Genomic DNA, 16,629 nt, shown 5'->3' on the forward strand with positions numbered 1-16,629 from the left:
CTTCTTTCCTTTCATGGCTGGATTCTTTAATAATCCGCTAGAATCAGCAGTCGGGTTCTGACTTACTGTGGGCAAACCTAAAAACTGAAGGATTGCCTTCCTAAACTCATCATCCACCTCTGTATTTGTTTTCAAGACCTGAAGTGGCGTTCTTCCAGTCTCTACTTCTTTAGGTGATGATGGTTTATTCACTATCGTAGGCCCTTCAGCAGTTGAGGCCTCTGCTCCAAAACTTACAGCTCCACTATTCTCTAAATCAATTAGAGTTTGGGGTTTTTCAGCCAAAACATTTTTGGCCTGAGCCCCAGACAGTCCAGTTTGTGACTTCATACTTTTTGCTGCTGCTGCTGCCCTAGTCAACATCTGTTGAACTGCAGACATTCCAGTCTAGCATGTTACCACATGAGCCTAAGTTCGTTAAACCATCCTCTGCTACCAACTGTGACGAAATGGGGTTGAGGGGTACCCCGGACCGTGAACCAGCTCATGAGTAAACACACTGAGACTGAAATAATTCTGACAGAGGCGTCTTGTGTAAAAATATAATTTACTTTAAAACATTTAAAAAGCACTATGTCTTTAAGAAAACACATTAAAAACAAAGTCTTATTTGGGTATGTGAAGCAAGGCTATCTCCCTAGATCCCTCTCCACAATACCGAAACAGTTCACAAAAGAATAAAGCTAGCATGAAGGTAAGCAGCTTCGGCATCGATACATCATCAAGGCCATCATAATGGGAGCAGCACGAGCTTCACAGCTGAAAGTCACCTGAAGTAAAAACAGTTCAAACAGCAAACATTTCTTGAAGCTTGTGGGAGGAAGAAGGTCCAGCAACAGCAGTCCCGATGATAGCTTGCATGCTACAAAACAGCAAAAGGCAAGCATCCGTGGGAGTCTCTCTGTAGCAACGTCTGGAGTCCTTATCTGCATTCTTCTCCCATCTGCGGCGTTGCACCAAGCTTCCTGCAGGAGCTGTGCATTTAGGCCTAGAAGACTAGGCCCGAGTAGCAAGCAAAAGGTCCTTGCTTATATAGGGAGTTAACCTGCAATTAACTAGGGCGGGGAAGGCTTGCAGGTAATTGCCAACAGTAGATGGCTTGATTAAAACCATACTGTTTGTGAGTAGGCAGATAGTCACAGCAATCCTGGAAACACTCGTGACAAGCTCTCACCCTGCAAACCCCAGGCTTAAAAAAAAAGCCTGGGGGTCTAGGGAAGCTCTACCCAGACCCTTCTGCTCTTCTCTCCCCCTTTTCCCTGGGGGAGAGTTTTAAAGCCGCTAGACAGCTGATTTTCACTGTTCTAGCGGCTATACGGAGTCACAGGGCTGGAGCTCCTAAAAGGAGCTCCGTCGGTGTTTCGTGGCACCACCGAAAGTCCTTTCGCGGAGCCACCAGAAGTCCAGCCTCATTCTTTTTAAATAATTGCTTCTCCCTTTATCAGTCAGGATTTTGGCTCTTATAGTACCAAATATGATATTTAATTTTCATTTCTCGGTAGTGGCACCACAAGGAAACTATTGAATGTTCAGTGATGACTTCCATTAATCTTTAATGTTTTTTCAGGAGGAATGACATGAGAAATACATTTTTGACTTTTCATCTAAAAATCATGTTTCCTCACTATTGGGGCTGGGCAGAAGAAAGTTCACTGAAAAGTTAATTGGACTGTTACCTCATGCAGTTTATCCCATTGTCTCAATTTCATTTTAGATCAAGGACACTTTCCTTAGGACATACACTGAAGCCATCCAGAATTACAATGGAAATGATGAGAAGAGCCGTGCAGTCGATGATGTACAACAGAGTGTAAGTTTAGAGCTGCTGAACTGAAAATCAGTGTTTGGATTGCAGTATAAAGATGTAGTTGTTGTAAAGAGTAAAGAGTCTTCTCCTCTTCATGGGAGAATTTAATCCATTTATGTTCATTGATAGTAGATTTGTTTCTTCTTTCATTATGTCACTTATAAATGGGTTTTGCTGTTCTAGTTGTTCTTGTTTCTCTCTGCTCCTTTGTTCTTACTCCTTCTCATTCTGCTCATCTCTTTTGTTCAACTTCACTTCCTTCTAGTTGTTTAATCGTAGTTTCATCTATCATTAATTCTTCTTGTCTTCTATTTTCTCCTTCCTCTCTTCTTTTTTGTTGCTCCTGTGGCTTAAAGTAATAGTCATAGAATTCGTATGCACTATCTTGAGAGTCCAGTCTGTCATCTATCATTCCAGGTAACCAAAATTCCCTCTGGTATCAGCCATCTAAAGTTTATTTGGTGTTTGATCAACTGTCCTGTCAGAAATTGATATTGCTTCTGCAGGTCTCTAACTCTTCTGGGTACTTGCTTTAGAAAACTCTTTAGAAAACTGCAAAAAATGGACCTAGACATAATTTGCTTACAAGAAGTACACATCAAAAGACAGTATAAACTCTTGGAGTAACCCAAAATTGGGAAACTATTTCTCGTTGGCACAACAAAAAAAAGGGGGGTGATCTTATACATCAAAGAACCAATAAAAGCCAAACCTATATACGCAGACAAAGAAGGGAGAATATTAATGGTGGAAGTAACAATAAACCACAAACAGATACTCTTGACAGTAATATATGCACCAAACAACAAGCAAGAAGATTTTTATGGGAAACTCCAGGAGAAAATTGCAGAACTGGACTATGAAAACATTTGTCTAATAGGAGACTTTAATGCAATCACAGATGTAAAGATAGATTAGAGAAGCAGTAAAATAAATAAAAAGGCAAGGAAAACCCTACCAAAGTCTTTCTTTAAAGTGGTGGAGGACATGAACATTCAAGATATATGGAGAAAAAGAAATCCGGAGAATCTGGACCGAACACTGGTGAGGTCTCATATTAAGATCTACCTAGTGGCGATAAGGGCGGCAAAATCAAACTATTTTCCCACTCTTATTGCGTCTGCAGAGAACTGCCCAGCAGCCCTGTTTAGGGTGACCCGCTCCCTTCTCCATGTGGGAGCGAGGGAAGACCTCTTGCAGGGTAGGGCTGAGGATTTTGTGCAATTCCTGCATGATAAAGTCACTCAGATTCGGGAAGGCCTGGACTTCAATTGGGTAGATTCAGATGGGGTGACGAGGTGGGTCTTGAGAGTGTTATCTGGGAGGGGTTTGACCTTGTGACTCCCGAGGATGTGGACAGGATTCTGGGTAGGCTTACACTGCCACATGTTTATTGGACCCGTGTCCCTCCTGGTTGGTGCTGGCCTGCCGGGCGGTTACACGAGGCTGGCTCCAAGGGATTATTAACGCTTCTTTGAATGAGGGTTTCTTCCCTCCCTCCCTGAAAGAGGCGGTGGTGAGGCCCCTCCTCAAGAAGCCTTCCTTGGACCCGGCTGTATTAGCGAACTATCGTCCAGTCTCTAACCTTCGCTTTGTGGCGAAGGTTGTTGAGAGTGTGGTGGCGCGACAACTTCCCCAGTACCTGGATGAAGCTGTCTATCTAGATCCGTACCAGTCGGGCTTCAGGCTGGGGTACAGCACGAAAACGGCATTGGTTGCATTGGTTGATGATCTCTGGAGGGCTCGGGACAGGGGCTGTTCTTCTGTCCTGGTCCTATTAGACCTCTCAGTGGCTTTTGATACCATCGACCATGGTATTATGCTGTGCCGATTGGAGGGGTTGGGAGTGGGGGGCACCGTGTTGCGGTGGTTCTCCTCCTTCCTCTCTGTCTGTACGCAGTTTGTGTTGGCAGGTAGACAGAGGTCGATCTCGAAGTGCCTTGTTTGTGGGGTGCCGCAAGGGTCAGTCCTCTCGCCCCTTCTGTTCAACATTTATGTGAAGCCGCTGGGTGAGATCATCCGTGGTTTTGGGATGAAGTGCTATCAGTATGCTGATGATACTCAGCTGTACATCTCCACCCCGGACCACCCCAATGATGCCCTTGACATGATGTCCCGGTACCTGGAGGCCGTGCGGATATGGATGGGGAGAACCAAGCTCAGACTTGGTCTTCCAAGACCGAGTGGCTGTGGTTTCTGGCGTCCCGATATAGCCAGCTAGCTCCATCGCTGACTATTGGGGGCGAGATCTTGACCCCCTCAGAGAGGGCTTGCAACTTGGGTGTTCTTCTGGATGCATGGCTGTCTTTAGAAGAGTACTTGACAGCTGTGGCCATGGGAGCTTTCTATCAGGTTCGCCTGATTCACCAGTTGCGTCCCTTTCTGGACCTGGACGCCTTGCGCATGGTCACTCATGCCCTCGTCACGTCCTGTCTGGACCTCTGTAATGCTCTCTACATGGGGCTCCCCTTGAAGAGCACTCGAAGGCTCCAACTGGTCCAGAATGCAGCTGCGCGGGTGATTATGGGGGCAACATGGCGCACCCATGTAACACCTCTCCTGCACGAGCTGCACTGGCTCCCGGTGGTCTTCCAGGTGCGATTCAAGGTGCTGGTTACCACCTTTAAAGCGCTCCATGGCTTAGGACCTGGGTATATAAGAGATCACCTTCTGCCACCGATAGTCTCCCACCGGCCAATACGCTCCCACAGAGAGGGACTCCTCAGGGTGCCGTCAGCCAAACAATGTCAACTGACGACATCCAGGGGGAGAGCCTTCTCTGTGGGGGCACCTGCCCTCTGGAATGAACTGCCCCTGGAGGTTTGCATGATCCCTGACCTACGTACCTTTCGCCATGCCCTTAAGACTCTTTTGTTCCAACAGGCCGGGCTGGCTTAGAAAATGAATTTTAAATTGGGTGTTCGTAGCTTTTAACATAAGGGCCAAATTTATATATTTATTTTAAATTGTTTTTTAAATTTTGTGAGTATATGTTTGTTTTAATATGGCTGTACACTGCCCTGAGTCCTTCAGGAGAAGGGCGGTATAGAAGTTTAATAAACTATAACTAACTATAACTAAAAACCAATATACGTACTACTCAAATAGCCATCAATTATGGTCAAGGATAGACATGGCATGGATGACAGAGAACCAAGTACTAATATAGAGGAAATAGAAATAGAACAAAACTTGACTTGACTTTCTGACCGCCGTACCCCGTCGCAGGGAGGCGGAACCGACCAGGTGGTTCCGCCCCAGGCGCCTGATGGACCCTGATAGGTTCCAGATGGAGCTTGGGCCATTTCCTGAGACTCTAGCTCATGACTCGGCTGATGACCTGGTGGCCGCCTGGGATAGGGCGGCTGCCGGGGCTTTGGACCGGGTCGTGCCTTTGCGGCCTCTGACCCGGCACCGAACTCACTTAGCTCCTTGGTTTTCCAAGGAGCTGAGGGAGATGAAGCGCCGGAAAAGACACCTAGAGAGCAGTTGGAGGGCCAGTTGTTCCGAGTCTGACTTGACACTGGTAAGGTCTCATATTAAGACCTACCTAGTGGCGATAAAAGCGGCGAAATCTAGCTATTTTGCCGCTCTTATCGCATCATCAGATAACCGCCCAGCCACCCTGTTTAGGGTGACCCGCTCCCTCCTCCATCTGGGAGCGCGGGAGGACCCCTTGCAGGGCCGAGCTGAGGATTTTGTACAGTATCTGGATGATAAAATAACTCAGATTCGGGAAGACTTGGCCGCCGACTGGGTTAGTTCAGACGAGATGACTGAGGCAGGCCTTGAGAGTGTTATCTGGGAGGAGTTCGATCCTGTGGCTCCCGAGGACGTGGACAGGATCTTGGGACGACTGAACGCAACCACATGTTTATTGGACCCGTGTACCTCCTGGTTGGTGCTGGCTTCCCGGGAGGTTACACGAGGCTGGCTCCAGGGGATTATTAACGCTTCTTTGAGCGAGGGTGTCCTGCCGGCCGCCTTGAAAGAGGCGGTGGTGAGGCCTCTCCTCAAGAAGCCATCCCTGGATCCGGCTATTTTGGCTAACTATCGTCCAGTCTCCAACCTTCGCTTTATTGCGAAGGTTGTTGAGAGTGTGGTGGCGCGACAGCTTCCCCAGTACCTGGATGAAGCTGTCTATCTGGATCCGCTCCAGTCCGGCTTCAGACCTGGGTACAGCACGGAAACGGCATTGGTCGCGTTGATGGATGATCTCTGGAGGGCCCGGGATAGGGGTTATTCCTCTATCCTGGTCCTATTAGACCTCTCAGCGGCTTTTGATACCATCGACCATGGTATCATGTTGCGCCGGCTGGAGGGACTGGGAGTGGGGGGCACTGTTTTGCGGTGGTTCTCCTCCTATCTCTCCGACCGGTCGCAATCTGTGTTGACAGGGGGGCAGCGGTCGACCCCAAGGCGCCTTGTTTGTGGGGTGCCGCAAGGGTCGGTCCTCTCGCCCCTCCTGTTCAACATTTATGTGAAGCCGCTGGGTGAGATCATCCGTGGTTTTGGGGTGGAGTTCCATCAGTACGCTGATGACACTCAGCTGTACATTTCCACCCCAGACCATCCCAATGATGCCTTGGAAGTGATGTCCCAGTGCCTGGAGGCCGTGCGGGTCTGGATGGGGAGAAACAGGCTTCGACTCAACCCTTCCAAGACCGAGTGGCTGTGGCTGCCGGCGTCCTGGTATAGCCAGCTGACGCCATCGCTGGTTATTGGGGGCGAATCATTGGCCCCCACAGAGAGGGCCCGCAACTTGGGTGTCCTCCTGGATGCGCGGCTGTCCTTAGAAGGGCATATGACAGCCGTGGCCAGGGGGGCTTTTTGTCAGGTTCGCCTGATACGCCAGTTGCGCCCCTTTCTGGACCGGGACTCCCTACGCACGGTCACTCAAGCACTCGTCACTTCTCGTCTGGACTATTGTAACGCTCTCTACATGGGGCTCCCCTTGGGGTGCACCCGGAGGCTCCAACTGGTGCAGAATGCGGCTGCGCAGGGGATTATGGGAGCGACGGGGCGCTCCCATGTGACTCCTCTCCTGCGTGAGCTGCATTGGCTTCCGGTGGACTTCCGGGTGCGCTTCAAGGTGTTGGTGATCACCTTTAAAGCGCTCCATGGCTTAGGGCCAGGGTACTTACGGGACCGCCTTCTGCCACCAATAGCCTCCCACCGGCCGGTTCGCTCCCACAGAGAGGGCCTCCTCAGGGTGCCGTCGGCCAGACAATGCCGGCTGACGACCCCCAGGAGGAGAGCCTTCTCTGTGGTGGCACCTACCCTATGGAACAATCTACCCCCAGAGATACGAGTGATCTCCGACCTCCGGATTTTTCGTCGGGCCCTAAAAACTCATTTTTTTCAGTTAGCCGGTCTGTCCTGATTTTAGGGTTAGTTTTAAAAATTTTTAAAATTTTAATATTTATTTTAATTGACAAGTTTTAAATTATGAGCCAAATTTATAAATTATTTTAACTTTATTTTAACTGTGATGTTTGTATAGATGTTTTTTATCTGGCTGTTCACCGCCCTGAGTCCGAAAGGAGAAGGGCGGTATAGAAATTCGAATAAATGAAATGAAATGAAATGAAAATATATGGGCAGACCACAACTCAGTCAGGATTAAATGGAAAGGACATAAGAAAAAAGTGAGATGGATATTGAATCAATCCATACTAAAATACAAGGAATTCATACAAACAATAGAAAAAGAACTGACATTCTTCTTCAAAGAATGAATTTCTTCAGGGTATTTCGTTGTGCACTCAAGACCCTGTTGTTCCGCCAGGCTGGGCTATCAACATAACAATTTTAAATTGGGTTTTAAATTCCTGGGGTTTTAAATTGAGCCAAATTCATTTAATAATTTTAAACTATTTTAACTGATGTTGTCTTGTGTTTTTAATAGGCTGTACACCGCCCTGAGTCCTTCGGGAGAAGGGCGGTATAGAAATAAAATTATTCTATTCTATTCTATTCTATTCTATTCTATTCTATTCTATTCTATTCTATTCTATTCTATTCTATTCTATTCTATTCTATTCTAAACAAAATAGAAAGGAAGTGACCTCATTACAAAACGTATGGGACACAGCGAAAGCATATCTCTGAGGACTAGCTATTTCTTATATAGAAAGGAAAAATAGAGAAAAGAAGCAACACTAAAAAACACTGGAGGGAGAGTACAACAGATTAGAACTGGAATTGCAGAAAAAGCCACAGGAAACGAAACTCAAAAACCAAATGGAAATAATAAAAAACAAACTGAGCCTACACGAAGAACAACTAGCATGTAAAATTAAGAGTATAAAATAAAACTTCTTAAAAAATACTAATGGTTCGCATATAAACTAGAAAAAGAAAAAAAACATACAAAGCTTGATAGACGAGAAAGGTATTATTACAAGATCAAAATGACAGCAAAAAAATAATAATATAGAACTACTATGAAAATCTGTATGACCAAGAGGAACTATTGAAGGATAAAATATAACAATACCTAGAAGAGGCCAGATTACCTAAAGTCCCTGAAGAAATAGGATTTACACTAAATGAAAGGATAACAAAAGAATAATAAAACTCCAGGACCAGACAGCCTACCAGTAGAATTCTATAAACAACTACAAGATTCCTTGGGACTATTACTGCTGGAAGTTTACAATGAAGTCTTGTTAGAAGCTAAAATACCAAAATCCTGGATGGAAGCAAACATCACCCTCATACCAAAAGAAGATGCAGACTTATCGCAGATTAAAACTATAGACCCATCTCACTTCTAAATGTGGACTATAAAATCTTTACATCAATAATAGCTGAAAGATGGAACAGATTCCTGAACGAATTTATACATGTAGACCAGAATGGTTTCCTGCCAAATAGGCATATTAAAAACAACATGAGAATAATTTTGAACGCATTAGAATATTATGAAGCATATCCGGAAAAACAAATGGCACTGATGTTTCTAGATGTGCAGAAAGCATTTGACAATGTAAACTGACGATTCACAATACTGCAGCTAAAATATATGGAATTTGGGGAAAATTTATCAATATGATCAAGGCAATATACATTAAACAGACTGCAAAAATGTTTATGGGGACATAACAGAGAATATTAATATTAAAAGAGGCACAAGACAAGGATGCCCATTGTCCCCCTTATTATTCATTCTAACTCTGGAAGTGTTAAATAGTAACATCGGTCAAGATATAGAAATAAAAGGCATATGGAGATAAAAATACAAACTACAAGCTTTTGCAGATTATTTGGTTTTCATCATAGAGGAACCGCAAGAAATGGGACCCAAACTAATAAAGAAAATAGAAGACTATGGCGACGTTGCAGGATTGAAAATAAACAAAGAGAAAACTAAACCCTAAGTTTTAGTAAGCTAAGAATCTTACAAAGGAACAGAAAAAAGATTTAATGGAAAAGATAGACATTCAGATAGTAAAAAAAGTAAAATATTTACCTATTAGCGAGATGCATAACCATAAAACAAGACAATTATTTAAAATTAACACAGCAACTCAAAATGGATCTGGAAAAGTGGAAAAACATGCAATTATCACTGTTAGGAAGAATAGCCATTATCAAAATGAATGTCCTACCGAGACTGTTATACCTGTTCCAAACAATCCCAATAAAACCAAAAAGGAAATATTTTGAGAACTAAATAGAATGGTAACCAAATTTATAAGGCAAGTAGAAAGGCAAGAATTAGTTTGAAATTAATGTAAGACTCTACCAGTAGGGGAGGTTTTGGGTTGCCAAATTAGGTATTATACTATCAAGCAGCTGCCCTTACTTGGCTAAAGGAATGGATAACTCTGAGACATAGATGATTACTTGTACTGGAGGGACATAACTTACAACTAAGGTGGCATGTCTTTTTGTGGTACAAGAAATACAAAACACATAAATACTTTCAAGGACATTACATTAGAAATGCTCTGCTATCAGTATGGGCAAAAATCAAGGAAAAACACTATTTGAAAATACCAGTCTGGCTCTCCATGATGGAGGCACTAACATACCCAAATGTGATGGATATGGGAAAAATTGTAAGATACAAAGATATTTTAAATGGGAAGAGGGAATTGAAAAACAAACAGGAATTGAATAGCCAAGAGATAAATTTAGCATAGTGGCCACATGTACAGATACAATCTAGATACTATAAAAATGTGAAAACATATGGTTTTTTATAACAACAACAACAACAACAACAACAACAACAATTTATTGGCCTTAGACCAGAGACCAGGACAAATAAAAGCACTCAGTATATATACACTGAAAAATTCTAGTATAAAATAATAAATAACAACTAAAAACTATAATAAAATCTAGTGTCAATTATGCATAGTTTGACTATATGATAGTTGCAATCCCTAAACTGTGTGGCCCGTTGTAGATTCAACGCTAAAAGGGAATTGACTAAGCAGTGTAAAGGGTTGCCACAATTGTGGCAACCCTCCCCCCCTCCCCTTTTCTTTTCAGCCTGTTTTGGACTTTTTAGACGCTGCCCATGGATTGTATTACTGCGGATTTATTCCTGGTTGTGGAATATTCCCCACCCATGGATTATCATCGACTTATCTCTATAAATTTTTATTGTATTCTGTTATTCTATTCTTGAGCCCATGTACCGAGGTGGTCTGGACAGTCATGTGGGTGCTGAGGGAGACGGCTTTTGGGCACTGGTTACTGCTGAAAGATTGGAGGTGGACCAACAAATCCATCAAAGTTATGACCATCTGACCATCCCCGTGAGAGGGTGATTGGGACATTGATCCTGCAGAGGTGCTCAAAGGCCTGGGACTCCTCCCACTGTGGTGAGAGAACAGTGGAGGCCAGCTGTTATTCCACATGGTTTCTATCATCTTTTTTACCATCTTTTATTACAGAACTTTATTGGACCCCTACCTGGATACCAGTTCCATTTGGTCTTTTTGGTTGATGTATTTGGCAGCTGAGCTAATTGCACTGCGAGATGCCCCCCTCTCGCAGATGTGGCCCTCCACATTATCGAGGGCCTACCTCAATGATGGGTGTTGGGACCCGGAGAGGTGGCATGTGAAAAAGAGGGGGTTGAGGGGTTTTTAAAAAAGGGTAGCAGGGACGTTTTTAAGGGGACCCGGGAGGGGGAGAGGGGGCTGTAGAGATGGACTGGGGGGGTCCGTATAGCCACTGTGCGGGGTGGTGGGTTAGATGGGTGCAGCGGAGGAGAGGAGAAGGGTAATCTGACCGGGGCTCCAGGGGGCGAAATGAAGGGCAGTTCCATCAAAGTGGTAAGTGGGAGGGGCAGGTATGATGGGCGCAGGGGGCCATATCAGGTTCTGGGGGTGGGCACGCGCTGTCTCCAAGCGATTGCACACTCCGGCCCCCATAGCGTGGCTCATGTCCTGGATTGCACAGAGTCTCAGGCCCTCGACTGATGTTATGTAATGCCAGGTTGGTAATTAATAAAGCCCCCCTCATTTGTGATCTTATTGTGGAGGGGGGTGTAGACCTGGCTGGGATTATGGAGACCTGGCTGGGCCAGGAGGGGGGTGTCCCCCTTGTTGAAATGTGCCCTCCAGGTTTCCATGCATTTCATCAGCCGAGGGCTCAGGGGAGGGGTGGAGGAGTAGCGGCAATTATTAGAGAAAGTCTTTGTCCGAGGGAGGCCACTGTTCCTCAGATAGCCGGAGTCCCTTTTTGTGAAGTGGGGTCGTGGGATGCAGATGGGTTTGCTGACTACGTACCTGGCTCCCTGCCATGTGGCGGTGACCCTGCCTGAGCTACTCGACTGATTGCTGGGGTGGCGATTGATACCCCCAGACTTATTGTTATGGGGGATTTCAACCTGCCATCCATCAGTGAGATGTCAGAGGTGGCTTGGGAGTTCATGGCTTCCATGATGGCCATGGACCCGACCCAGTTAGTGCAAAGCCCCACTCACACAGGGGGACACACTCTGGACTTGATTTTCATCTCTGGTCAGTGGCTGAATGATCTTGGTAGAGGGGACCTAGACATTAAACCCTTGTCATGGACAGATCATTTGCTCCTTCACTTAGACTTTCAAGCCGCTTTCCCCCGCCGCAGGGAGACGGAACTGACTAGATGGTTCTGTCCCAAGCGCCTGATGGATCCTGAAAGGTTCCAGATGGAGCTTGGGCCGTTTCCGGAGACTCTGGCACACGACTCGACTGAAGACCGGGTGGCCACCTGGGATAGTGCGGCCGCAAGGGCTTTGGACCGTGTCATGCCTTTGCGGCCTCTGACCCGATGCTGCCCTCAATTGGCTCCTTGGTTCTCCAAGGAGCTGAGAGAGATGAAGCATTGGAAAAGACGCCTAGAGAGTGTTTGGAGGACTAGTCAATCCGAATCTGACCGGACACAGGTGAGATCTTATATCAAGACCTACTTAGTGGTGATAAAAGCGACAAAATCTAACTATTTTTCCGCTCTTATCACATTTGCAGAGAACCGCCCAGCCACTCTGTTCAGGGTGACCCACTCCCTCCTTCGGGTGGAAGTGCGGGAAGATCCCTTGCAGGGTTGAGCTGAGGATTTTGTGCAATTCCTGCATGATAAAGTCGCTCAGATTCGGGAAGGCTTGGACTCCGACTGGGTGAGTCCGGGGAGGGAGGCGGAGGTGAGTCTGGAGAATTCTATCTGGGAAGAGTTTGACCCTGTGGCTCCCGAGGACGTGGACAGGATTCTGGGTAGGCTTAGTGCTGCCACATGTTTATTGGACCCGTGTCCCTCCTGGTTGGTACTGGCCTCCCAGGAGGTTACACAAGGCTGGCTCCAGGGGATTATAAATGCTTCTTTGAGTGAGGGTGCCTTTCCCACCATCTTGAAAGAGGCGGTGGTGAGGCCCCTCCTCAAGAAGCCATCCCTGGACCCGGCTCTATTAGCAAATTACCGTCCGGCATCCAACTTTTGTTTTGTGGTGAAGGTTGTCGAGAGTGTGGTGGCACGACAGCTACCCCAGTACCTGGAAGAAGCTGTCTATCTGGACTCGTACCAGTCGGGCTTCAGGCAGGGGTACAGCACAGAAATGGCATTGGTCGCATTGGTGGATGATCTCTGGAGGGCTCGGGACAGGGGTTGTTCCTCTGTCCTGGTCCTATTAGAGCTCTCAGCGGCTTTTGATACCATCGACCATGGTATCATGCTGCAGCGGTTGAGGGGGTTAGGAATTGGAGGCACTGTGTTATGGTGATTCTCCTCCTACCTTTCTGACCGCTCGCAGTTTGTGTTGGCAGGGGAGCAAAGGTCAACCTCGAGGCACCTCGCTTGGGGAGTGCTGCAGGGGTTGGTCCTCTCGCCCCTTCTGTTCAACATTTATGTGAAGCCGCTGGGTGAGATCATCCGTGGTTTTGGGGTGAGAGTCCACCAGTATGCTGATGACACCCAGCTGTACATCTCCACCCCAAACCACCCCAATGATGCCCTTGATGTGATGTCCCGCTGCCTGGAGGCCGTGTGGGTCTGGATGGGGAAAAATAGGCTCAAGCTCAACCCTTCCAAGACTGAGTGGTTGTGGCTTCCGGCGTCCCGGTATAGTCAGCTGGTGCCATCGCTGACTATTGGGGGTGAATCTCTGCCCCCACAGAGAGGGCTCGCAATCTGGGTGTCCTCCTGGACTCACGGCTGTCTTTAGAAGAGCATATGACGGCCGTAGCCAGGGAGGCTTTTTATCAGGTTCACCTGATCCGCCAGTTGCGTCCCTTTCTGGACCGGGACGCCTTGCGCATGGTCACTCACGCCCTCGTCACCTCCCATCTGGACTATTGTAATGCTCTCTACATGGGGCTCCCCTTGAAGAGCACTTGGAGGCTCCAACTGGTCCAGAATGCGGCCACGTGGGTGGTTATGGGCGCACCTCATTATGCCCATGTAACACCTCTCCTGCGCAAACTGCGCTGGCTCCAGTGGTCTTCCGAGTGCAATTCAAGGTGTTGGTCACCACCTTTAAAGCGCTCCATGGCATAGGACCAGGATATCTATGGGACCACCTTCTGCCACCAACAGCCTCCCACCGACCAGTTCACTCCCACAGAGAGGGACTCCTCTGGGTGCCGTGAGCCAAGTTATGTCGGCTGGCGACACCCAGGAGGATAGCCTTCTCTGTGGGAGCTCCTGCCCTCTGGAATGAATTGCCCCCGGATATTCGTAACATTTCTGACCTCCGGGTTTTTCACTGTGCCCTCAAGACCCTACTGTTCCGACAGGCAGGGCTGTCAAATTGATTGATTTTAAATTGGGTTTTAATTTTGGGTTTTAAAATTCGGCCAAAACTATTTAATGATTTTAATTAATTTTAACTAGATATTGTATATTTGTATATTTGTATTTTAATTCTGGCTGTACACCGTCCTGAGTCCTTCGGGAGATTGGGTGATATATAAATAAAATTATTATTATTATTATTATTATTATTATTATTATTATTATTATTATTATTATTATATAACATTGCTATGGTGGAGAAGATACGTGTTTGTGACGAATCCCCAGTGCTGCTGCGCAGAATCTAGCCACCTGTGTTGTAGTTATGGACTGTTCATTCTTAAGCAGCCACTGAAGATAGGTAGTGTCAGAATGGTCAGGATACCTAGCAGTTATTGGTAGAATATGTTTTATTCCTAATCTCCGTATAAAAGGAACATCTAAGGAGCATGTGATCCACAGTCTCCACCTCTCCTGAGCCTTAAAGACAGAGTCTTTAAGTGAATGGTATCCTTTTATACTTGCCGTACAGGATGGCCGATGGAAGCGCATGGCACCATGCGAGTGCAAATGCTTTCCGGTGGTTTGCTGACTCCAACTGACTAAGATAGCTGACAGGAACAACAACACATTTAATGGCATCTGCAACCAGAAACAGTGGAGCTTTCCCTAAGTCCGCCTGCCTCTTGATGTCCTCCACCCTTTGTCACAAGATTTGTCTTGCTAGATCATAGTCCATCTTGAGTATTAAAGCTGGGGAGAAGCCTAGTTTGGCATGGTTGGACTCGACAGCCTTGATCAATGATGAAGAGAATTTGTCTTGGAGGATTAATGGAGCAAGACCTTGTGGAAAGAAGTTAAGCTTTAGCCAGAAATTTAAGGACGTTATACAGATTTTTGCTTCGACTTTTGTCAATCCTGTCTCCAGGCGCAGAAGTGCATTTGAGACACAACACGGCATCTGGAGAATTGATCTAATGAATTTGGATTGAACTATTTCTAATGATGTAAAACATGAAGCTGACAGTCCGAGCAAGGTCCCATAAAGAAACTGTGCTAGCAACTTGACCAGAAAAAGCTTATTCACAAACAGGAAGTGAATAGCCAAGGGATAAATTTAGTATGGTGGCTACATGTACAGATACAATCTAGATACTATAAAGATGTGAAAACATATGGTTTTTTTTATAAAGAACCAACAGAATTGGATCAAATTTTAATAGGACCGGAGGAGAAACTGATTTAAAAATTCTATAATTATTTATTGACTATTAGAATGGAAGAAGAGCAAGTAAAAGAAAGAAACTATGATAGCATGGGCTAAAAATTTTGGGTATTCTATAGAATTGGATAAATGGCAAAAGTTGTGGGACAGAAACTATAAATTGACAACGTCCACTGCATAGAAAGAAAACTTAGACAAAATGTTTTATAGATGGCACTTCTCCCCAGCAAAACTAACCAAGCCAATATGTCTACCAAGTGTTGGAAGTGCAATCAAACCCCGGGCTCGTATTACCACATGTGGTGGACATGTCCAAAAGCAAAAAAATACTGGACCAAAATACACACCTGGCTCGAAAAAATGATAAAGGAACATATATATTTAAAACCGGAAATATTTCTGTTGGGCATCATACCAGACAAATACAGTAAAAGGAATGCATATTTAATAATACACGTGTTAACAGCGGCCAGAATTGTGCTCGCACAACATTGGAAGAGTGAGGAGATCACCACAGAAGAAAAGATAATAACAAAAATTTTAGAATGTGCAGAAATGAATAAACTAACATTTGAAATTAAAGAAAAGGAAGACACTGAATATTTCAAGGTATGGGATCTGTTTTATCAATGGTTAAATAAGAGAAACAGGAGTTAGAACTTCTAACTTCTATTGTAACGCTCTCTACATGGGGCTCCCCTTGAGGAGCACTCGGAGGCTCCAACTGGCGCAGAGTGCGGCCACGCGGGTGGTGATGGGAGTGACGTGGCGCTCCCATGTAACGCCTCTCCTGCGCGAGCTGCACTGGCTCCCGGTGGTCTTCCGAGTGCGCTTCAAGGTTTTGGTCATCACCTTTAGAGCGCTCCATGGCTTAGGACCTGGTTATTTACGGGACCGCCTGCTACCACCAATAGCCTCCCACTGACCAGTACGCTCCCATAGAGAGGGGCTCCTCCGGGTGCCGTCGGCCAAACAATGTCGACTGGCGGCCCCCAGGGGGAGAGCCTTCTCTGTGGGGGCACCTACTATCTGGAACAAGCTCCCCCCCGAGATACGGAGGATTCCGGATCTGCGTACCTTCCGTCGCACGCTTAAGACGTTCCTATTCCAGCAAGCCAGCCTGACCTAAACTTTTCCTCTTTTAAATGGGAATTTTAAATTTGGTTTTAAATTATTGGGGTTTTAAAACGGTTCAGCCAAATTTATTTAATTTGTTTTATCTCTATTTTAAATTTTGTATTTATATGTTTTATTTTATGGCTGTTCACCGCCCTGAGTCCTTCGGGAGTAGGGCGGTATACAAATTTAATAAAATGAAATGAAAATGAAATGAAAATAAAACTACACGAGAAAGATTAATTTTATT

At 45.8% G+C, this 16,629-nt stretch overlaps 1 protein-coding gene across 1 annotated transcript in view; it reads left to right on the forward strand.

The window, feature by feature from the left end:
• TSPAN7 (tetraspanin 7) overlaps positions 1-16,629 on the forward strand; it is a 343,808-nt gene that overhangs the window by 296,280 nt on the left and 30,899 nt on the right. Inside the window, exon 4 of the mRNA XM_070943431.1 lies at positions 1,715-1,810. Within this exon, the coding sequence (XP_070799532.1) occupies positions 1,715-1,810 (96 nt within the window). The remainder of the gene's footprint in view (positions 1-1,714; positions 1,811-16,629) is intronic.

The sequence above is a fragment of the Pituophis catenifer genome, unplaced genomic scaffold (genome assembly GCF_029215685.1).
Source record: "Pituophis catenifer annectens isolate HBS135680 unplaced genomic scaffold, rPitCat1.0.hap2 SCAF_4, whole genome shotgun sequence".
Lineage (NCBI taxonomy): Eukaryota > Metazoa > Chordata > Lepidosauria > Squamata > Colubridae > Pituophis > Pituophis catenifer.